The following is a 24,138-nucleotide window of genomic DNA, read 5'->3' on the forward strand; positions in this document are numbered from 1 at the left end:
AAACACAGCACCTCCGAATCCAACTAGGGGAAATCCTGACTTTGCTAGCATTGCCCTGTCCACCAGGCTGAAGCAGGCCATAGACATAGTTGCTCCCCTGCGTAGAGTCATATCCAGGGACAAAGGCAAAGGGGCCCCATGGCTCAATGACTCCCTAAGAACCCTGAAGCAAACCCTCCGCCAACAGGAGAGAACGTGGCGGAAAGCCTACAATGCAGATTCCCGCACAGAGTATCTCTGAGTGCTTGGAGCCTATGAAAAAGCCATCCTTGCAAGGAAAGCCGAATTCTACGAACTTAGGATCACCACAGCTGAGGACACTCAAAAAGAAACCTTTCGTGTACTCTCTGAGCTAAAACGGAGACTGTGAAGCCCGCACATAGCCCAGAGGATTGTAACACGTTTCAATCCTTCTTCGTTGACAAAGTCAAGGACCTATTGAACGTGATCACAGCCACTCCCATTGTGTCCTGTCCCCGGTCCCCCTGGCCCCTTTGTTTGCGGCACCACTCATTGTTTTCCCCACTCTGACCACCGACTCTCTGCCCCCCTTAATGGGACGGGTCAAATCAGGCTCCCCAGTAGACCCGTGCCCACCAACCATTTTCAAGATGGCACTACCAGGGATTGAGGACGAGGTACTTTCACTTCTCAATCAATCCCTGGTACATGGTACCGTCGCCGCTAACCTCAAAGAAGCACGTGTAATCCCACTCCTGAAGAAGCCAGGAGCCGATGTGAAGAACTTAAACATTTTTAGACCGATCTCCCAACTCCCCTTCTTAGCAAAAGTGCTGGAGCAGCATGTGCTGAAATCCCTGTCCCACCACCTCAAAATAAACAACATCCTGCAGCACAACCTGGCAGGGTTCAGGGCCTACCACAGCACAGAAATGGTCATGCTAGCAGTGCTGGACGATCTCAGGCTCTGGGCTGACAAGAAAAGGCCGTGTGCCTTGGTCTTACTGGATCTGTCCGCGGCATTTGATACGGTCAACCACAACCTACTTCTGTCGTGGATTCACAATCTTAAGAGTCCAGGGCACAGCCCTCAAATGGCTCACATCCTTCCTCAGCAGCCGGTCACAGAGTGTACAGCTGTTGGCCCACACGTCCGACTCTGGCAGTCTTTCCTGTGGCGCCCCGCAGGGATCGGCACTGTCCCCCCTCCTCTTTAACGCCTACCTGCAGCCCTTGATAGCCGCCCTAAATACAATGGATTGCCAGATCTATAATTACGCTGATGACACTCAACTCATCATCCAGATCGACAACTTCCCAGCCTCTCACGCTAAAACACAAAACATCCTTAAATTTGTCACTAACTGGATGATGGCCTGCTCCTTAAAAATCAACCCGGACAAGACCGAGGTTTTGGCCATCACTACTGCCTCTAACCCATGGAGAAACCTCTTCTGGCCCCAGGAACTGGGCACCAACCCAGTCCCGGCCATGGCTGTTAAGAGCCTAGGCATCCAAGTGGATGCTAATCTGTCCATGACCCAGCAGGTGTCTGCAGCAGTGGGAACTTGCTCCGGCCTGATGAGACAGCTCCGTAAGCTCGCCCCCCTCTTGAGCATTTCCACCCTCAGACTGATCGTGTCGGCAATGATAATCTCTTGTCTTGACTACAGAAACGCCTTGTACATAGGCCTCCCGGAGAAACTACTTGCCAGACTTCAGGTCACCATGAACGATGCTGCCAGGCTAATTTTCAGACTGCCCAGAGGGGCCCACGCCACCCCCCTCGTCCAACAACTGCACTGGCTCCCAGTAAAGCAGAGAACCAAGTTCAAGGGCCTCTGCATCAAGCATAAGGCCATCTATGGCCAAGCCCCTATGTACGTCAAAGATTGCCTAAAACTTTACACCCCGAATCGGGAGCTCCGGTCCTCATAGGCCTGCCGACTGGCATGCCCTCGCTTCAGGTTTACCTCCAAAGGGGGTAGAGCTTTTTCCATCGCTATCCCCCATTGTGGAATAAACTACCAGAGACACTGCGCCCTTCTTCCCTCTAGGAAGAAGCTAGAAACGGTCCTTTGCTTAAAAGCTTGGGGCTTTCCCCAATGCGAATCCCTTCGCATCTGCAGGCCAGGCTGTGCCTCTCTCTCTTGATAGCGCTTAGAGATCTGTCGGTGAAAATTGCGCTCTACAAATGTAAAATACAAATACAGTCGATGAGAGTGAGGTCTGCGCACGGAGGGCAACCTGTAGAACAGTTTCGAACTGGAGCGCAGCAATACCTGCCCGTACCAGGTGACGGAAAAGAACAATCTAACAATGGAGGTGATGCCCATGTGCACTGTCACTGAAAGGAGGAGTCATCTTACCTTGTGACTAGGAAAGACTTCTTTGAAGAAAAACAACTTGCAAACATCCGGACACAACACTAGATGGTAGGAGTATGCAAAGCATGTGTATCTACTGCACATATGCCTCGAACTCCATGTCTTCGTGGATGGGGAATATGTAAATTTATTTCCAGTCCATCACCAACAGCATGGGTTTCCTCTGAGCCCAGTGAAATAAACACAGGTAGAGCCTGTTGTATGCATTGTATGTTTTCGGTGATGACATCACAAATCTTATACGTTCCATGCCAGAACAAAGGTTTTATAACAATAAGTTTTACTTTTAAATCCCAAAAAGCTGGACAGGCACAGCATGTGAACCTACAACAGACCTACACCTACAGTCCAAAATTAAGCTTTACAGATGGACCAGAGAACCACGCTGGCCGTGTGCACTTCCCTTTGGCATTAATATTACAGAACTTTGCTACAATTTCCTCTAAAGGCAACAAAGCAATAATAATCTCATAAATTAAACAGATCTATTCAGCACTGCCGTCAACAAAAGAAAAAGAAACTTAAGTGTGCAAAAGCCAATTCTCGAGGGCCCTTAAAAAATAAATATTTAAAAAAAAGAACTGCAGGGGAAAGTGGGGGGGGGGGGGGGGAGGAGGTTACATTCAAAATTAATGGGAAAGGACATGCAACACACAAGCAAGATATCACTGGAGCGGGTTAAAGAGGGAGAAGCACCCCTGTGAAGCATTGGAGCCCCGGGGGTTTGGTGGTGGGAGAAAAGCAATCAAGGAAGGCAGCCTCAGGGGGTGGCCCAAATTAGCTTAGCGAGCAGAAAAGGCCACAGAGCAGAGAGCTCAAAAGCATATAGGCTCTTGCAGTGCTAAAACAAAATGAAAAAAGTTGCTCCCTAGAAGTTAGAGGTGAAGAATAAAAGTCAGCCAAAAGATGTAGGGCTAAATCGGCTACACTCCAGGTGTGAGACAAATACAAAATGGACAAGGAAAATCAATCAATACAAAACAAGCAAATGAGAGTGACAAAGTAGTCAACCGATGGTAAGCAAGGGTTGGGCTAAAAATCCACTTAAAGTTCTTGGTAAGCCCACAATATTTTTTTCCCACCAAGACAGCTCGCACAGCCTCTGATAGGTGAGACCTAAAAAAGTCAGGAAAACAGCACAACATGAGAAACAGAAAGAAGGGGAACACAGAGAAACAAGAAACGTGCAAGCTACCTAGAAGCATATGCATTGAAGATAGTACTAGAAGACACAGGTCAAAACTCAGAAAACAGGTGCTGGTAAAAAAAGGTCGCAAACAAACAGTACGGCAGTGGAGCCAACAGTTATCACGAGGAGAACAAAGTCAAAGAGAAACAAGGTTACAAAGATGGAATTCTGGACATATGCAAAAGCACAATACACAGAAAATGACCATTGGCCCCCAAACAGAGCATCTCATGTTAAAAGGTCAAAGCATTCACCAAGTTTGTGCTTTACAAATGCCATTTAATAATGCACGATACTGGAACATTTTATACAGAAATTCTATTCTGAAGTGCAGAATTATTGCAGTAGTAGGGGGGTTTACCGTTGAACTCAACCTTTGCACACCTATTTCAGCAGGTGTTTCTCCTATTCTGGGCCCTTATCTCTGCAGATTTTCCTTATGAAATGTGAACGAAGAAAAGCCCGAAGTAATCGTTTTCCTGCAGCACTTGCAATCATGAGTTTTGTGCTCATATTGAAATTACAATACGATTCATGATTAGGGCCCACATCAGACAGTCACTCTATTCATTCTACTGAGAACACCTCTCCACAAACATATTCAGACTACCATCTAGAATGAAAAACTTCAACCCTTTAGGAAAGTCATTCTTAGTCTACCAAAAGCACTGGGTGCCCTTTTGTAGACATATATTACTCTGGAGATGTGAAATAACATGAGCAACAATGGAGTGTGCAGGGGGAGGGGCAGGGAAGAGGGTGTGTAGAGACCACAGTCAAATTAGGTTCAGCATGCTATTTTGCAGTCGGCTGGGACATGTTGAGCCCTTCACATGTAGATGTTCAGATGCCACATTAAGCCCCTGGCTCTTCCACTGTGCTTCCTCAGACATGTTAATCCCTTCACATGTAGATGCTCAGATGCCACATTAAGCCCCTGGCTCTTCCACTGTGCTTCCTCAGACATGTTGAGCCCTTCACATGTAGATGTTCAGATGCCACATTAAGCTCCTAGCTCTTCCACTGTGCTTCCTCAGACATGTTGAGCCCTTCACATGTAGATGTTCAGATGCCACATTAAGCCCCTGGCTCTTCCACTGTGCTTCCTCAGACATGTTGAGCCCTTCACATGTAGATGTTCAGATGCCACATTAAGCCCCTAGCTCTTCCACTGTGCTTCCTCAGACATGTTGAGCCCTTCACATGTAGATGTTCAGATGCCACATTAAGCCCCTGGCTCTTCCACTGTGCTTCCTCAGACATGTTGAGCCCTTCACATGTAGATGTTCAGATGCCACATTAAGCCCCTGGCTCTTCCACTGTGCTTCCTCAGACATGTTGAGCCCTTCACATGTAGATGTTCAGATGCCACATTAAGCCCCTGGCTCTTCCACTGTGCTTCCTCAGACATGTTGAGCCCTTCACATGTAGATGTTCAGATGCCACATTAAGCCCCTAGCTCTTCCACTGTGCTTCCTTAGACATGTTGAGCCCTTCACATGTAGATGTTCAGATGCCACATTAAGCCCCTGGCTCTTCCACTGTGCTTCCTCAGACATGTTGAGCCCTTCACATGTAGATGTTCAGATGCCACATTAAGCCCCTAACTCTTCCACTGTGCTTCCTCAGACATGTTGAGCCCTTCACATGTAGATGTTCAGATGCCACATTAAGCCCCTGGCTCTTCCACTGTGCTTCCTCAGACATGTTGAGCCCTTCACATGTAGATGTTCAGATGCCACATTAAGCCCCTGGCTCTTCCACTGTGCTTCCTCAGACACGTTGAGCCCTTCACATGTAGATGTTCAGATGCCACATTAAGCCCCTGGCTCTTCCACTGTGCTTCCTCAGACATGTTGAGCCCTTCACATGTAGATGTTCAGATGCCACATTAAGCCCCTAGCTCTTCCACTGTGCTTCCTCAGACATGTTGAGCCCTTCACATGTAGATGTTCAGATGCCACATTAAGCCCCTGGCTCTTCCACTGTGCTTCCTCAGACATGTTGAGCCCTTCACATGTAGATGTTCAGATGCCACATTAAGCCCCTGGCTCTTCCACTGTGCTTCCTCAGACATGTTGAGCCCTTCACATGTAGATGTTCAGATGCCACATTAAGCCCCTGGCTCTTCCACTGTGCTTCCTCAGACACGTTGAGCCCTTCACATGTAGATGTTCAGATGCCACATTAAGTCCCTGGCTCTTCCACTGTGCTTCCTCAGACATGTTGAGCCCTTCAAACGTAGATGTTCAGATGCCACATTAAGCCCCTGGCTCTTCCACTGTGCTTCCTCAGACATGTTGAGCCCTTCACATGTAGATGTTCAGATGCCACATTAAGCCCCTGGCTCTTCCACTGTGCTTCCTCAGACATGTTGAGCCCTTCACATGTAGATGTTCAGATGCCACATTAAGCCCCTGGCTCTTCCACTGTGCTTCCTCAGCTGGTTACAGCAGTGCTTCACTGGTGCACCTGTTATTTATAGAACCTCCTTTCACTTCTGAAATGCATCTCTCAACTTGTTTAAAAGCTTGTGAATTCCAATGAGTTACTCCACTTAAGAACAAGCATTGGCAAAGCCAATTGCCCTTGCCTTTTAGATCTTGTAAGTGTTTAGCCATGCAGCACATTTTCTTGGGTGCTGCGCCACCAGAGATTGAAGAGCTATACAATTACTACACACTGGTGATACCGTTTGATTCAGGACTACAAGCTTGCCTCAGGAAATATATGTGGACAGATTACAAGTCTTTTTAACACACAGATAGAAAGACAAGTACCTCGCTGCAAGTTAAGAGGACTAACATTCTGGGTGCAACTGAATTACTAGAGTAATGAACAGCCTGAAGAATCAGCATCAGTGGCAAGTTATGCTTAACACATTCAAATGACAGATTTAACACATTACCCGCCGTAAACTATGCACTGAATTTACAAAAGCCCAATTGTTTGAGCAATGCATGAACCTTGCTATATGCGAGCTCAGGCTGTCTCCGAAGCACCAGACCAGTAGTGATCTGTTAATGCATAGCCACCCTTCACTGTGCTGTTCTGCAGTCTCAAAAATAATTTGACTGCATTACCCTGTCGCCACTTCAAATGTCTGACTGAAATGTGACTCCCATGGCTCCCTCCCCTCTCACCAATACTCCTCGCTTTCTACACATGAACGAGAGGGGGGAATGCAGGGAGATTAGAGTGGCAGGCATAGGATGTGGCCTTATGGGCAGGGCTGCTGACTTTTGAACTGGGGCTCCATGTTTGATTCCACGTATCAGTGCAACACTATGTGATTCCTGGTGCAACACTTAATCTACCCATGCCTAAAAGAATGGCATGGGTAGATTAGTTGTAGCCTTGAACACATCCCCAGAAGAGGAATCAGCACTAGTGGGGAAAGACTTTAAACTCCCATGTCAAGTATGCCAACTCCCTCCAACTCCCAAGTTGCCATGCCATTACATCATAAAATCAACGGCCTTTAAGTAGTGCTCTGCAAATAAACGTGTTATTATTTAGAAACCCTGCAGTTTAAACAACCAATATTAAGACTTATTATTATTAATTCAATTTATATATGGCACGCAGCTACCCAAAGGTTTCCCGGCGCCTGTAAACGTGATGGACAAGAGGTAAAGGCTGGACGTTAAGAAAGAATTACAAGGTTCTACTGATTAAAAAGCCTTACTTATTAAAATGACCTACTAAGTAATTTAAAAGCCCACTGCTGAAGAGTGAGGGAAGCAAAGCAGGTGGCACAGAAACCTTCTTGACAAGCAGGGACAAAGATGGTTACAACCACATCTTTAATTTTGGTTTAGTGGGTGAAGAAGAGCATTCATTTCCAATGTTAATACTAAGTGCAAGTACTTAATGTCTTGGAGTAACTGCTGCCTGCTAAGATTCAACACAGGATTCAAGCTGGCCTAGCTGATGAGGGGTGTTACCCCTAAACTGGTCACAGGATGATTGTTTCTGGTCCAGGGAAGACCTGGCTTGGCAGTTCAGGCTGGACTGTTCCCATGAGGAACAGGGGCAAAACTGATTTGCATATGGCTGGGTCTGAACTGGGGTGGCTAAGTGAGCAAAAGAACAATGTTGGATTCAACTCAAATCTGTGACTGGGGGCGAGTGTCTTAAAAGTTTCAGCGCTCCATCCAGCATCTCCATGTGTTCGCTTTGTTCGCCTGCTAAGAACGGCAGAACGCACCACTGAAAATAAATGAAGTGAGGAATAGGATTACCGAGCCTATTCATTTTACCTGTTTCCATGCCTGAGGCAACACAGTGTTTCATTATGGTATTGTCTCAGTACCTTGCATTCCTTTCCTCACATTAATTACTCCCATTTTTCCAAAATATTTTTAAATTAATTTTCTGATGTAACACCATTATTCCTGCTAGTGGCCACTTTCAAGCACTTAAGTACCTTCCTTTAGGAAGTTTATTAAATGCTAGAGCTCTTCATTCCTTCATCATGCCTTAGTCTATGATCATTTGTCTCACACAAGAATTCCACTAAATTAGATGTAGTATGCCACATATAAAAAGTCCTGACTTGCTTTAGCTAAGTAACTCTTCATATACTATTGCCATATATTTGCAACAGTATTGCTATGTAACATTCAGCTCTATATAATCATCATGGTTACAAGTTTAGGGTTTGATTCCGTCTTGTTGAGGGACCTTGGATGATTCTTTGTGCTCAGTTGCCGTACTTCGTGTGTGTTTCTAAAGGCAATCTCACTACTAATGTCGGCTGAATTTCAAGCTATGAGATTACTCAAGCTGATGACAGCCTAGAATATGTGATGGGAAAGGTAGAACACATTACTTACCTTTGCTAACGCTTTTACTGGTGGATACAGTATCTACCTCTAGATTCTTCACCTTTTGAATAATCCCCAGGCGCAGCATTCCATGGAAACTTTTCTCTCTACCTCTCCCACAACACCACGGCTATGCACATGACGGTGCTTGATTGGTTTTCATCTTTTCTAGAGGGCCGCCGACAAACGGTCTGGGCCTCTCCGAGCTCCGCCAAGATGCCGCCATTGGGAGTCGGTGTTCCGCAGGGCTCTGTGTTGAGCCCGACTTGCTTTAACATCTTTATGACACCGCTGGCGGTACTGGTGGAGTCTTTTGGGGCCCAGATCGTGTCCTACGCTGATGACACGCAGGTGATCTTCACGTGTGGGAAAGATCAGGCTTTCGATGGGGAGAATATCCGGGGCTGTCTGGAGTTGGTCTTCAGCTGGTTCCAGTCGAACGGCCTCAAGGCCAGTTCCAATAAATCGGAGGTGTTGTTCTTCGGTTGCTCCCTTGACCCCGACTGGTGGGCCTGGTGGCCCACAGATATGTGTCCTCCTGCCCTGGCATCGCTGGTGGCAAAGAATCTGGGAGTAAAGATGGACAACAGCCTGACGCTGGTGCCACATGTTCGTGGCCTAACGGGCACTTGCTTTGGGCTACTCAAGATGCTCCGGAAGTTTTTGCCCCTGCTCACAGAAGAGCATAGAAAGATCACTGTGCAGGCCTTAGTTGGTTCCAGATTGGACTATGCTAATGTCCTGTACAGTGGTCTGCCGGACTATCTTGTTCAGCGGCTGCAGGTTGTGCAGAATGCTGCAGCCCGCGCCATTTTTGGCCCCCATAGGCGAGTAGGAGCCTCCGGTTTGTTGCAGTCGCTTCATTGGCTGCCCATCCGGAAGCGGATCATGTTTAAAGTTCTGACGTTGGCTCACAAAGCACTTTTTGGCGTGGGAGCAAAGTACCTCCAACGCAGGCTCGCCTTTTACCGCCCGGCCAGATCTTTGCGATCTGAATCGTTGTTCTTGGCTGTGGTTCCTCGAATCAGGAAGGCACGTACTGGGGGCGCTCCTTTAGTTTGAGGGCCCCTCAGTTGTGGAACACCCTGCCTCTGGCCCTTCGGTCCTCTTCTAATCTGCTTCACTTCAGGAAGAGCCTGAAGACCTGGCTTTTTAACCTTTAGTATCTCTGTTGTTTTCTTCCTGTCTCAGTTGTTCGCTGTTTGGTGTTATGTTTTTAATTTTGAGCTGCCTCGATAAAGCGCCGGGACACTCCTTTGGAGTAGCCGTGCGCTATAAAAATAAATGTATAACATAACATAACATAACTCCGCGTGACGTATTAGGAGCCATAAGAAGACCTCGTCGGCATGCTGATATCAGTATCCACTCATTTTTTCTGTGCCTCTGAGGCACACAGCTGAACCAACAATACACATGTCATAACATACGTAGCATATACCATATGCCAACACAATCTCATACACCCATAACAAAATAACTGAAATACACTTAAATGCATATACAGTAGCATAATCATGAGTTTCACAGTATTCCTGATGAAAAACTTCATATATTAACTATAACCAAACTTATTTTCAATATACCCAGACAGGCAACAGGGAGGTGGGTGGGTCAGTGAGGAATCGGCAGGTAGATCCTGTATCCACCAGAAAAAGAGATACCGAAGGTAAGTAACTTGTTTTCTGATGGATACATCAACCTGTGGATTACTCATCTTTTGAATAGAATCCAAAAGCGGTCTTGTACTCGGAGATGGGTGCCTGCCTGCCTGCGTATACTCAAAAATTCTGTAAAACAGAAAGAGCAAAATGGCAGTCCCTCCTCACTTCCGAAACCAATCAATAATGTTTTGCAAAAGTGTGGAGGGAGGCCCAAGTTGCAGCTTTGCAAATGTCAATCACAGGGACACCTCTAGCCAAAGCAGAAGTTAAAGACTTGACTCTAGTACAATGAGGTGGTTCCTTCCTACCCATGGGGTAGCAGATCTTGATACACAGGATTACCCATCTGGAAAAAGTCCTATTGTGCACTGCTTTCCCTCTATTTTGCCCACATATCCAACGAACAGCTGGTCATCCATCCTGAACTCACGAGTTCTGTCTATATAGAAGCTCAAAGGCTTCTTAGGGTCCAAACGATGTAGCCTCTCCTCCTCCTTTGATGAATGTGGGAAAGGGTAAAACGTAGGCAAAGTAATAGACTGTCCCAAATGGAATGAAGTGACCACCTTTGGAATTAAAGCAGCTCTGCTTATAAGCACCAACGTATCCACATGAAAGGACGTGGAAGGAGGCTTAGTACTAAGGGCCTGCAACTCACTCACTCTTTCAGCAGAGGGTATTGCCACTAAAAATATAGTCTTAAAGTAAGAAGCCTCAACGGGCAACTATGTAAGGGTTCAAATGAAGAGCACATAAAATATGTAAGCACTAGATTAAGATTCTACTGAGGCCAAATAAATGGATTGGGAGGAAACTTATTAGTAAGCCCCTTAATGAATCTTAATACGATAGGAGACTTGAAAGGGGAAGGTTGGCGGGCAGGTGGAATGTCTTCTCGCTGATAAAATAACATCCACCACATCAGGGGGGGAGTGTGAAAGAACTCAGGTTGCCAGTTCAATCTCAAGGCATGAAGGTGCAGGCTTTGGAGGTGGGGGTGTAGAACCTGCCCAGCGAATGCGAGGGAAGGTCTGCCCTAAGAGGGAGACGAAGCGGAGGGCACAGTGAGAGGTAAAAAAGGTCTATGTACCTCATCCTTAATGGCCAATTCAAGGCTATTAATGCGACTGTGCCCAGTCTTGGCAAATCTTCCCCAGAACCACAGGAATCAAGGGTAGGGGGAAGGGAACACAAAGCAGCAGGGAGCCGCCAGTTAAGTAGAAAAACGTATCCAATGGTCCCTGCATCAGATACTGGAGGCTGCAGAACAACGGGCAATGCGAGTTCTAATGGATGGCAAACAGGTCTAACTGAGGAATCCCCCACAGCCCCTAAATGTGCCGAACCACTTCCGGATGGAGACGCAACTAGTTATTGGCTGAATAACGCCGGCTGAGACTTTCCGTACGGGCATTCAGAACTCCAGCCAAGTGATTTACGATGATGCAAATCTGATGGCCCTGAGTCCAGAACCAGAGCCGCACAGCTTCTCCACAGAGAAGATACAACCCTATTCCTCCTGGTTTGTTTAAATACCACATTGCTATAATATTGTTCATCAAAGCTTGAATTGACTGACGCGAAGGGAAGGGAAAATGGCCTGGAGAGCCAGACGAATTGCCCGCGATTGCAAAATATTGATATGCAACAATCTTTCGTCTGGAGACCAAAAACCTTTCATCTCCAAATCCGAAAGAGGAGCTCCCCACCCTAGAGCGGTGGCACCCGTTACAAATTTGGCCACCAGATGTGGAGGGTGAAACAGCTTCTCTTGAGACTGCCGGACACACCCCACCATTGAAGATCCGCAGCAGTGTCTCCGGAGAGCTTGACCAACTCCTTGAGATCTCCGTTGTGCTGAAACCACTGCCTGCACCACTGAAGCACTCATGTGCCAGTGAGCACGGTTGACCAACACACTGCAGGAGGCTAACACACAGAGCAGGCCCTAGACCTTCAGGCCTGGAACCAAATCTGAATTTGTCTCCAGCAGAGGCCGTTCAGTCTGAGTCGCTGGCCTTTGAGCCGGGCGAGAAGCTGGAGGCACCCTTGGAGATGGAGTCGTAGATATCTCACCTCTTACCTCACAGGTCTTTGGACCAGAGGAGAACGACTTTGGCAAAACATCCCTGGAAGAGCGACGCTGAGAACCATGGCGCTGCTTCTTCTTGTGTTTCCATTTGCACAAACTCGAAGTATGGGGAGCTTGCGAATCTGATAGGCCGAGGCCAGGACCTTTGACGACTTCTCTTCTGCTTTTATACTTTGCCATGAAAGCTTCGCCTCCCTTTCTTTCAAAGCCTTCGGGGTTCATCTGTTGAAATGACGAACAGGCATCGACATCATGATCAGACAGGCACCAAAGGCAATTTGTCATTTGGGTCAGTGATGGACATTTGACCCTCACATTCCCTCCAGGGCTTGAATCCTGACTTCTGCGGGGGAGACATCTTCACTTGCAACAACGTTGCACCTACAAAAAAAGGAAGAAATATCCCACAGTATGGAGAGCCAAAGAAAAAACGTTCTGCATCAACGGCGCTGAATAAAGGGAACAGACGTCAGCATTCCGACGAGGTCTTCTTATTGTTTCGATGATGTCACGCGGAACCGCGGTCTTGTGACATCCTCGCCGAGAAAGCTAGACAGAAAACTTTCCGCTGAATGCTGCGCATGGGGGATATTCAAAAGCTGAGGAATCCACAGGTAGATATATACATCAGAAACCCAAGTTTAGCATTTGGACCCAAGGAGCTCAGATTCAATGTTCTATGTGTTAGCGAACCTGAATAAGTCATCCCACCCTGTAGTACGACAGTAGATAAATAGAATATGAGTATAGGAGACAACTAACAATTTAAAGTGTCACTCTTTACAGGAATAATCTTTCATTAGCTCACTTACTGAGACCAAAAGCACTCTTAAAGGTGCTGGAAATTGGGTTAGTAAACTTAATAAAATATTAATTTTGTAAAAAAAAAAATGTGTAAGCATTCTATCATAGAAAACCAAAAGCATAAATATACTGATGACTAGTAAACACACCAACCAATCCTCTGCAGGCTGTGAGCGCTAGTCATTACTCTCTTGGAAAGCAAGGACTCAGCTCAGTCACACCTAAAAAAGCAATTTATTTTTAAAAAGCACGCCCTCGTTCTTTTAAATGTGTTGCTTTCCAATCCCTCTCCAGAGCGTGTCAGCCGCATGCATACAGGATATCACAGATGAGATGGTTACTGGCAGCTGCTGAGCTATGGAGTATGAGAGAAAAAAAACAGGGCTCCTCCTGCTGGGCACGACATCTGCTTCTCATTATTGCGTCAGATGATAGGCTTACGCTGTGGCTCGGGCATAGCTCAATCAGTTCACAGGGACATATGGGTTAAACTTGTGTTTTGAAATATAGCTCAATTCGCTGGCATCACAGGTGGCGGCGGCACGAGCGGCTTACCTTTCAGATGAAGAATGCAACATGTCAGCCAAGTTTCTATTTGTGCCTCTGTAATCATTGGATTCAAGGCTGGAATCCTTGGCAAGGTTATGCCCTGTCTAAACCCACTGTATGCATACGAAACAAAACTAGTCGCATCTTAAAGAGGAGAGTGGGCGTTCCAAACCGCGTGTTGTCTTTCTTTCGTGATGGAAATGAAACTGAATAAAAATCATGAGCTGGAAAACAGGAAGTGATATCATGCCTAAAAATGTAAAACAAGTAATGTGGCGGGAGGGGTGAGGGACCGGAAGCACCAGGCACAAGGGGGAGTGGGAGGGGCTGGAACACCATGCGCTCCGCAGCAGATCAGCGTTGCAATGCAAATTTAAACAAGGGGGAAAGAGCTGAGGAAGCACAGTGGCCGTGAATCAGCGCTGCATGACAAACAACATGTGTACACTTGTGGGAAGTGCTAGTTGAAAATTTAAAAATAGTCCCCGAACCAGGAAATAAAATGCAACAAGTGGTGGAGTCCTGCGGCGGTACTCCATGGGATTTAACAATTGAAAAAAAGGTGGGACAAACAGGAAGCATTATCTAATTAGAAGCAACTTTTTTAAAAGACAATGACAAAAGCCAATCAAAAGCTGGAGGCAGGCTCTAAGCCCACAGAGTGAATACAGCATGTCTCGATAGACAGCGCATGTGCTGCCTAGGCTCGACCTAAAAAGGATTTGGTTTAAAACCTAACTAACCACCTCATGTACACCTCAAGAACGTTCATGCTTCACCATTCCATTTTTGAAGATTCTTCTATGAAAGTTGGATGTCTGATTGATTCCCTTTTAACCTACCAAGAAGTAAGTCAATTGAACATGCAAGATTATTTCTAGCTTTCTGCTGAAATGACACAAAATGGTAACAGAGGAATAAATTCCTAAGTGTATCGATCTTGCTTATTTCTCAGAATTTTGAAACGGAGCTCATAATTAAAAGCACTGACACCCACTTCACTCACACCGAATAAGCCGCCACAGATTTCACAAATCCTTTCTATTTTCTTGCAAAACTAAGATTGTTGCATCATACTTTACGTCTACATTCACTAAGCACTATTACATTTACTAACACTAGGGCTGAATATTTGTCCTGCAGAGCCCATTTATAGGAGTGCCGCCATCACTTGGGGCAAAAACTTGGCTCACTTTTACTTAAGGAACTAGATCATAAGGGATCACACACTTCCAGCTAAAACACCATCTTCCCCATAGAGCTCATATCCTCCTGCACATTGATGATGGGCGTTATACTTTCAGTCTGTTATCAGCCATTAATGGACTCTTTTTTTTAGTTTGATAAGTGCATGTAATGCAATATGTCTGGAAATGAAACAGCATACTTATCAAAATGGCCATTGATGCCATTACAACTGACTAAAACATCAAAGGCAGAGAAGGCCCCACCACCTGTTGAACACAACTACAGATCCCTACTCTAAACCTCTAAAAATGGTAAATATCTTAGGACGCACCTTGTAATGATAGAACAAGGAAACCTAGCTTTGATGCATTTCCTGCCTAAGGCATTTTTAAGTCAATAGGGCATTATGCGCATTAAACACATCACTGGAGTGAACAAACAATGTAGCCATATTCAGTTTGTGGAAGGGAAATAAAGCAAATAACATCCTAATTTCTCTTACCGTTTTTGTTGGTTCGAGGGCTTTCTGTAAAGACTCCAGTTTAGAAGGTGCCACTTTGTGGTGCAGGTGAAGCAGAAGCCTCAAAGCATGCCGATGCACATTCTCCTTTCTGAAAAAAGATGTGGATCTCTTAATGTCAGAAACAATATGTGTGGAAATAACATAACTTGAGGCTTGCAAGACGATGTACCATCCTGGGTGTCAAAGGCAAATGCTGCAGATAATAAAGCAAATGTATGTTTATAAATAGCAAGTTCATTTTATACATGCACAAACTATAAACTTTGCGTGCAATGTCAAAATTCACCAACCTATTAACCTACTACACTTAGTATTCTTCTAAACTGTTTGGAGGATTACGTATGGAATATGCTACTTACCAGTATGCATCTGTTCTTGGCATAGAGGGCTGCAGAGTGGTACATTTATGAATAGATCGCCATCTGGTGTTGGGCTCGGATGATTGCACTTTGTTTTTCTTCTGGAGAAGTCTTTGTCGTCATAGGTGACTCCTCCTCTCGGTGTTAGTGCGCATGGGCATCGGCTCCATCCTTAGATTGTTTTGCCATAGTAGGGTTAGATGGAGTAGTGTAGTGTAGTACATAAAGATATGCCCATGTAAATGTATCTAAATAAGATAATGTTGGGACAGACACAGGTTTCCGGGGAGGCAGGGAGGGCATGTACCACTCTGCAGCCCTCTATGCCAAGAACAGATGCATACTGGTAAGTAGCATATTCCGTTCGAGGCATATGGGCTGCAGATGGTACATTTATGAATAGATTGTACAGCAGTTACCTCCCTAGCGGTGGTCACCAGTGTCTGTCGCAACTGTCTGAAATAGAGTTTTTAATACAGCTTGGCCCACTCTGGCTTGTTGTGCAGCCTGTACATCAACACAGTAGTGCTTTGTGAATGTATGTGGTGTAGACCAAGTTGCTGCTCTACATATGTCATCTAGGGGAATGTTCCCTAAGAATGCCATAGATGCTCCTAGTTTTCTTGTGGAATGAGCTCTAGGAGGAACAGTTAATGTTCTCTTTGCTTTAATGTAACATATTTGTATACATCTTACAATCCATCTTGCGATGCCTGCTTTAGAGATAGGATTGCCCTTATGTGTTGGGGAAAATGCTACAAATAGTTGTTTAGTTTTCCTGAAGTCTTGTGTTCTTTCTATGTAGTATGAAATGGCTCTTTTAACATCTAGTGTATGTAGAGCCCTTTCTGCCACCGTCTGTGGCTTTGGAAAGAAGACTGGTAATTCCACTGGCTGATTGATGTGGAATGCTGAAATTACTTTAGGCAAGAACTTTGGGTTTGTTCTAAGAACCACTTTATTCTGGTGTATCTGTAGGAATGGTTCTTGTATTGTTAATGTCTGTAACTCGCTTACTCTTCTGAGTGAGGTAATGGCTATAAGGAATGCCACCTTCCATGTAAGGAATTGTATTTCGCACCTATGCATAGGTTCGAAGGGTGGTCCCATTAGTCTGGTGAGTACTACGTTGAGGTTCCAGACTGGGGAAGGTGGTAATCTTGGTGGAATGACTCTTTTAAGACCTTCCATGAATGCTTTTATCGCTGGTACTCTGAACAGTGATATGCGCTGCCTGTTTTGTAGGTATGCTGCTATAGCTGCTAGATGTACTCTGATAGATGTGTACGCTAGATTACATTGCTGTAAGTGTAACAAGTAGCAAATAATCTCCCTTGTTGATACGACTAGAGGGTTGATATTGTTATTAGTGCAGTGTATAGCAAACCTCTTCCACTTAGCTGCATAGCATGCTCTGGTGGTTGGACGTCTCGCTTGTTTAATTATTTCCATGCAATTTGGGGGGAGATCTAAGTACCCAAATTCTAGGATTTCAGGAGCCAGATCGCTAAGTTCAATTGAGTTGGATCTGGGTGCATTATCTCTCCATGGTTCTGTGTAAGGTGCATGGGTAGAATTCGTAGCTTTTGATGTGGCACTTGTGAGAGTTGCAGGAGCGTGGTGAACCACGGCTGTCTTGCCCACGTGGGTGCTACTAGTATCATGGTCATTGAATGTTGTTGCAGTTTCTTGACCACTAATGGGATTAGTGGGAGAGGGGGAAAAGCGTATGCAAATTTGTTGGACCAATTTATCCATAACGCATTGCCCTGCGACAGGTGATGTGGGTACCTGGACGCGAAGCTTTGGCATTTTGCGTTCTGATGAGTGGCAAATAGGTCTATCTCTGGTTGTCCCCATCTTTGGAAGAATGGCTGCAGTATTTGTTGGTGCAGTTCCCATTCGTGTATTTGTTCCGACTGTCTGCTTAAGATGTCTGCTATCTGGTTTTGAACTCCTGGTAGGTGTTCGGCTAACAGATAGATGTTTTGAGGAATGGCCCATCTCCAAATCTCCTGTGCTAGTCTGGATAATTGGAGAGAGTGCGTCCCCCCCTGTTTTTGAATATAATACATTGCTGTCATGTTGTCTGTTCTGATCAGGACTGCTTTGTGGATAACATGTATCTGAAAGGCTTTCAATGCTAGAAACACTGCCAGTAGTTCTAGATAGTTGATGTGCAGTGTTTTTTCCTGCACACTCCACCTTCCTTGTACTGTGTATTTGTCCATATGTGCTCCCCATCCGGTGAGCGATGCGTCTGCTGTTATTGTCACCTGTGGAATTGGCTCTAGGAACGACCGCCCCTTGGTAATGTTTGTTCTGTTCCACCACTTCAGAGAGCGGTGTGTGCGGTCGTCTACCAACACCAGATCCGTAATCTGTCCTTGAGCCTGATTCCACTGTGTCGCTAAGCATTCTTGTAGCGGACGCATTTGTAGTTTTGCATATGGTATTAGCAGTATGCAGGATGACATCATGCCTAGTAGCTGCATGAACACTCTTGCTGCTAGTGAGTGTTGTGGCTGAAATCTCTGAATGATTGTAAGCATTGCTTGGACTCTTATTGAGTTGGGGTACACCTTGGCTTTTTCTGTGTCTATGGTAGCCCCCAGATATTGTTGAACTTTGTTTGGTTGTAGGTGTGACTTTGTGTAGTTCACCGTGAACCCTAGCTGGTGTAGTAGCTGAATTGTCTTTTGTGTGTGTTGCAGACACTCCTCTTGCGACCTGGCTTTTATTAGCCAGTCGTCCAAGTATGGGAAGACATGAATTTGTTGTCTTCTTAGGTGAGCTGCTACCACTGCCAGGCATTTTGTGAACACCCTTGGTGCCGTCGTGACACCAAATGGGAGGACTTTGAACTGATAATGTTGTCCTTCTACCACAAACCTGAGGTATTTCCTGTGGGCTTTGTGAATAGGGATATGAAAGTAAGCGTCTTTTAGATCCAGTGTAGAAAGAAAGTCCCCTTTCTTCAGTAAAGGAAGTACTTGTTGGAGCGTGACCATGTGGAAATGTTCCGAATTTATGTATGCGTTGAGGGGTCTTAGGTCCAGTATTGGCCTTAGAGACCCGTCCTTTTTGGGGATTAGGAAGTATAGGGAGTATACTCCTGTTCCCTGTTGGTGCTGTGGAACCTTCTCTATGGCATGCTTTTCTAGCAGTGATATTACTTCCTGTTTTAACAGTGTCAGGTGATCTTGTTTCATTGGACGCTGTTTGGGGGGGATGTTTGGTGGGGTAGCTGTGAGTTCTAGGCAATAACCATGTTGGATAATTTGTCTTACCCACTTGTCTGATGTGATGTTTTCCCAGACAGGTAGGAACTGTGATAGGCGTCCCCCTACCGGTGTTATATGGTCTGGGGGAAGCTCTATGAAGTCACTGTTTTGGGGTTGGAGAGTTGCGGTTGTTGTTGTTTCCGCGACCTCTACCCTTGTTGTTGTTACCCCTGTATCCACCTCTAGAATTACCTCTGGGTGATGTAGGTGTAAAAGAGGTTTGCTGTTGGTTTGTACCTGTACTTTTGGATCCTCCTCTATAGGTGGATCTACGAAAGGAACCTCTTTGTGTCGGCTGCTGCAATGCTCCCATTGATTTAGCCGTTTCTGTATCCTTTTTCATTTTTTCTAGGGCCTCATCTGTCCCTGTGCCAAAAAGTGTTTTCCCATCAAAAGGTTGATTAAGTAACGAGGTTTGTACCTCTTGTTTGAATCCTGACACTCTGAGCCATGCATGTCTCCTTAGCATGATGCTTGTATTTGTCGACCTTGCCGCAGTCTCTGCCGCGTCTAGGGCGCACTTTATTGAAGTGTTAGTAATTAACTTCCCTTCTTGTATAAGTTGATCAGCTCTCTTTTGATGTTCTTTAGGGAGATGTTTGATGAGTGTTTCTAACTCATCATAATGCGCTCTGTCATACCTTGCAAGTAGTGCTTGCGTATTAGCTATGCGCCAACTGTTTGCCGCTTGAGATGCTACTCTCTTGCCAGAGGCATCTATTAGTTTAGACTCCTTGTCAGGAGGTGGCGCTTCTCCCGTAGATAAAGAGTTTGCTCTCTTGCGAGCGTTTGTGACCACTAGTGAGTCTAGAGGAATTTGTCCCTTAATGTATATTGGGTCTTTTGGAGCTGCCCTATATTTTTTATCAATTCTTGGGTTCAATACCCTAGCCCTCACTGGGTCTTTGAATATCTCTGATGTATGACTGAGAAGGCCTTTTAGCATTGGTAGTGTTCCTGATGTTCTTTGTGCAGTAGGTAGTGTCTCTAATAAGAAGTCCTGTACTAGAGGTTCTGTATGTAGGTCTACCTTATGAAATGTTGCTGCTCTAGTAATGAGTTGTGCAAACCCAGTATTGTCATCAGGAGGTGAAGGTTTTGAGGGATATGACTCAAGGTCGGTATCATTACCTGATCCCACATTATACTCCTCCCATGGGTCTGCCTCCTCTGGGATTGTGTCCTCATCATCCCCAGGGTGTCCCCCCTCCCCTGTGTCACTTTCTCCATCTGTTGTAGGTGTAGATGGACGTGTGGGAGGAATCTCTGGCCTATTGTGAGGAATAGGCGAAGATGGTGTGTGAGGTTTGGGAGAAGGGGGAGGAGTTGTATTCGTCCCCATTGTTCTCTTCTTTGGATGAGCCTTGTCGTCCAAATGTTCATGTTTCCTCTTTTTAGGTAGCTCTGTGACTACTTTGCCAGTCTTTGGGTCAATAAACAAAGTCTTTTGTTTAGGATCCGTTCCGTGTTCCTGTGTCGGTACCGCAGTTTTCGGTTCCGAAAGGTGTCTTTTCTTTGAAATGTCCATTTGTATTTTCGGTGCCGAAGTTTTGTTCGGATCCGACTTCTTCGGTATCGAAGATGTCCCCGGTGTCGAGGGTGTTTTCGGCGCCGAAGCGTGCTTCGGTGTCGACATGGACTGCTTCGACTTCGAGCTTTCCTTGACCTGGTGCTTCGATGTCGATGTGGTTGGTTTATCGGAACCGGAACCACTATGATGGGGGACCGAGTGTTTCGGTTTCTGTTTCGTTGCCGGGCTCGAAGGCGGGGCGTTGGAAACTTTTTTCGGTTGTCTGACCGGGCTCGAGGGCGGGGTCGACACCGTGCGGGGTCTGTTTTTCGGTAAAGGGACGTCGTCACTCACGGTTTGTTGGACGTCGATTTCCTCGACGTCGGACTCGTCCGCTTCTGACCCCGCCTCGTCGGCCTCTTCTTCCTCCTCTTCTGGGTGCTGGTCCTCGAACAGCTCCGGGATTGCTTGTGACTGCATTCTCGATACCTCGTGTCTTCGGGCTCGACGGTTTCTAATCGTCGACTTTGACGAGAACGCTGCACAGGCCTCACAGTCCCTGGATTCGTGTTCAGGGGACAAGCAGAGGTTGCACACTTCGTGTAGGTCCTTGTGTGGGAACTTAGCACCACACGTTGGACATTTTTTGAATGGAGTCCTTTCCATGGACCCCGGGCTGGACTACGTCGAGTTTCTCGTAGTCGTCGTCCTTCGAATCGCGTCGGTATGGAGTGAAGTCGCGTTCGATAACGATACCGTCGATTTGGAAAGGAATACGCGCCGGTTATAACCTTCTTTGTTGAAGTCGGTCCGGAGCGCTTCGATCCTCATCCGAACCCGATGGCGGAAAAAAACAATCTAAGGATGGAGCCGATGCCCATGCGCACTAACACCGAGAGGAGGAGTCACCTATGACGACAAAGACTTCTCCAGAAGAAAAACAAAGTGCAATCATCCGAGCCCAACACCAGATGGCGATCTATTCATAAATGTACCATCTGCAGCCCATATGCCTCGAACATACTGTTATACTATAGTAAATACCACTGTGTGTCTGGCTTTGCAGAGAAATTAAATGTTAACAAAGGAGTGCCCTGGAGGATTGAAACGTGGAGATTACCAGCAAGTGTAGAGGAGCATCAAGACCCAAGGGTGGAGCAAAGATGTAGCAAATGAACAAGAAGAATGCTGTGCCACCATAAGAGGCTGGAGTCAACAGAAAAAAGAACTATTCTTAGGGCAACCAGCACTGTATAAGGTACAAATATAAGTTGATATGAAAAATAGCATCCCTCTCGTAAACTAGGAACAAAGGAAATGGGGTGGAGGAGAGAGGTGGGGGAAAACCAGGGAGGGGGAAGGGGGGCAGATTATCTAGTGACAATTAATCATTGTGCACCACAACACATCCAGCTCTTACCCCCACTATAGAGTACAATCGCTCGTGCTTGATTAAGAAAGTTATTGCTATGAAGCAGAACTCTTAACTAACCACAGCTATCGGACAAACAAAAACATACTCCACTGCTGCAACTTGAGCAAAAACATGTACTGAGTCCCCATCTGTTGCTTTCAATCTACTTAACTGCCAAAGGGATGGTTTCAAGGTCCGAGCCGGTGGCACACACCTGCCTACTGCAAGGAGCCACTTACTGCCCATTACCTCTATCCACAACTGATAATCCTTAAACAGCAGTGAATTTTGTGTTTTTGTTAACGCTGCCAATGTGCAGGTGAGGCATCTCGGTCTAGTCTCCAGGCTCGAAGAGGAGGAGGGTGAAGGCACGATCCATCTACAGTTTTGTTAAAAAACACAGCGTTATGTAAGGAGAAAGTATGGGTAGCGCACGCGGTGGTGCAGTTAAACTAGGATCTCCTCACACAAGCACAGATTCCTTATCTGCTGCTGCCATGAAGAGTCAGAGTGGACAATGAAAGAATCCAGGTAAGTAAAAAAATATTTTTGTGCATGCGAGTGTGTTAATGTGAGGGAAAGTGTGAGGATGAATAAGCGAATGTTAGTGTAAAGGAGTTAAAGAGGGGCGAGATTGTGAGAGGGAGTGGATGTAAGAGGCGTACCTATGAATGGTGAGGCTGGTGAAGTTGCACCATGGCCCAGAGGTCTAACTGAATCCTATTTTTTAAAGAAGTCCGTCTGTACAGCAGGAGTTGTGACAGTCACCGAATGTGAAAGGGTGACTCTGTGGTGTTTGTAAAAGTGAGAACGGGTGAGTGTGAGTACGTTTATGGATGAGTGACAGGGAGTAGGATGGGCATGAGAGAGAATGAGTAAGTGAGTGTGAATGAGTTAGAGTGAGTGAGGGGGACGAAGGAGGGAGGGCGAGTGAAAGAGTGCGGGTGAGTAAGGGTGTTTTTGTTAAACTTGTGAATCTGCGGTTGACCCTAGCATACTTGATATAATTTTGGGTTTACTGAGTATCCAAGATAACATGCAGCTGTAGGAAAGTGCCACTTTTTGTCATGGTCACCCCCACTTTTTGCTACTGCAAATGATGATTTTCAACTGATGTGCACTGGGTCCCTGCTAACCCGGCCCCAGTGCCAGCACTCTTTCTCTAAAGCAAAGGTAAAATGGTCTGGCACACACTTTGCCATCCCTATAAGTTGCTAGTAAGTGGTACCCCGGGTACCTAGGGCATGTATTATCAATCAATCAATCAATCAGACCATTTGTATAGCGCGCTACTCACTCGGAAGGGTCTCAAGGCGCTTTGGGGAGGGTTTCGCTACTGCTCGAACAGCCAGGTCTTGAGTTGTTTCCTGAAGGCGAGATGGTTCTGTGTCAGCCGGAGGTGGATGGGGAGGGAGTTCCATGTCTTGGCTGCCAGGTAGGAGAAGGATCTTCCTCCGGCGGTGGCTCTTCGGATGCGTGGTATGGCGGCGAGGCTTGTAGAACGTAGCTGGCGGGTGGGCGTGTAGAAGGTCAGGCGGTCGTTGAGGTACTTGGGGCCCAGGTCGTGGAGAGACTTGTGTGCGTGGGTAAGGAGCCTGAATGTGATCCTTTTGTTGACGGGGAGCCAGTGCAGGTCCCTCAGGTGGCCAGAGATGTGGCTGCGTCGGGGGATGTCCAGGATGAGTCGGGCGGAGGCGTTCTGTATGCGCTGGAGTCTTTTCTGTAGCTTGGCTGTGGTTCCCGCGTAGAGGGTGTTCCCGTAGTCCAGTCGGCTGGTGACGAGTGCCTGGGTGACCGTCTTCCTGGTTTCGGTCGGGATCCATCGGAAGATCTTTCGGAGCATACGCAGGGTGTTGAAGCACGATGAGGAGATGGCGTTGACTTGTCTAGTCATCGAGAGGGAAGAGTCCAGGATGAAGCCCAGGTTGCGTGCGTGGTCGGTAGGCTTGGGTGCGGTGGGCAGGGGGCCAACAGGAGTCGTCCCAGGCGGAGGGCGATGGTCCCAGGATGAGTACTTCCGCCTTGTCTGAGTTCAGTTTCAGGCGGCTGTTCTTCATCCACTCGGCGACGTCTTTCATCCCTTCGTGCAGGCTCGTTCTGGCGGTGGCGGGGTCTCTGGTGAGGGAGAGGATCAGTTGGGTGTCATCGGCGTAGGAGATGATGTTGAGGTTGTGCTGGCGTGCGATGGTTGCAAGAGGTCTCATGTAGACGTTGAAGAGGGTGGGGCTGAGTGATGATCCTTGCGGTACGCCGCAGATGACTTCGGTGGCCTCGGATTGGAACGGTGGGAGGCGGACTCTCGGTGTTCTTCCGGCGAGGAACGAGATGATCCACTCCATTGCCTTCTCTTGGATCCCGATGTTGTTGAGGCGTTGGACTAGAGTG

The 24,138-nt window shown here is 46.5% G+C and overlaps 1 protein-coding gene across 1 annotated transcript in view; it reads right to left on the bottom strand.

Annotated features, from left to right (window-relative positions):
- NELFB (negative elongation factor complex member B) overlaps positions 1–24,138 on the bottom strand; it is a 210,594-nt gene that overhangs the window by 17,439 nt on the left and 169,017 nt on the right. The window contains exon 12 of the mRNA XM_078642025.1: positions 15,166–15,274. Coding sequence (XP_078498151.1) covers positions 15,166–15,274 — 109 coding nt within the window. The remainder of the gene's footprint in view (positions 1–15,165; positions 15,275–24,138) is intronic.

Source organism: Lissotriton helveticus, chromosome 5_1 (assembly GCF_964261635.1).
Source record: "Lissotriton helveticus chromosome 5_1, aLisHel1.1, whole genome shotgun sequence".
Classification (NCBI taxonomy): domain Eukaryota; kingdom Metazoa; phylum Chordata; class Amphibia; order Caudata; family Salamandridae; genus Lissotriton; species Lissotriton helveticus.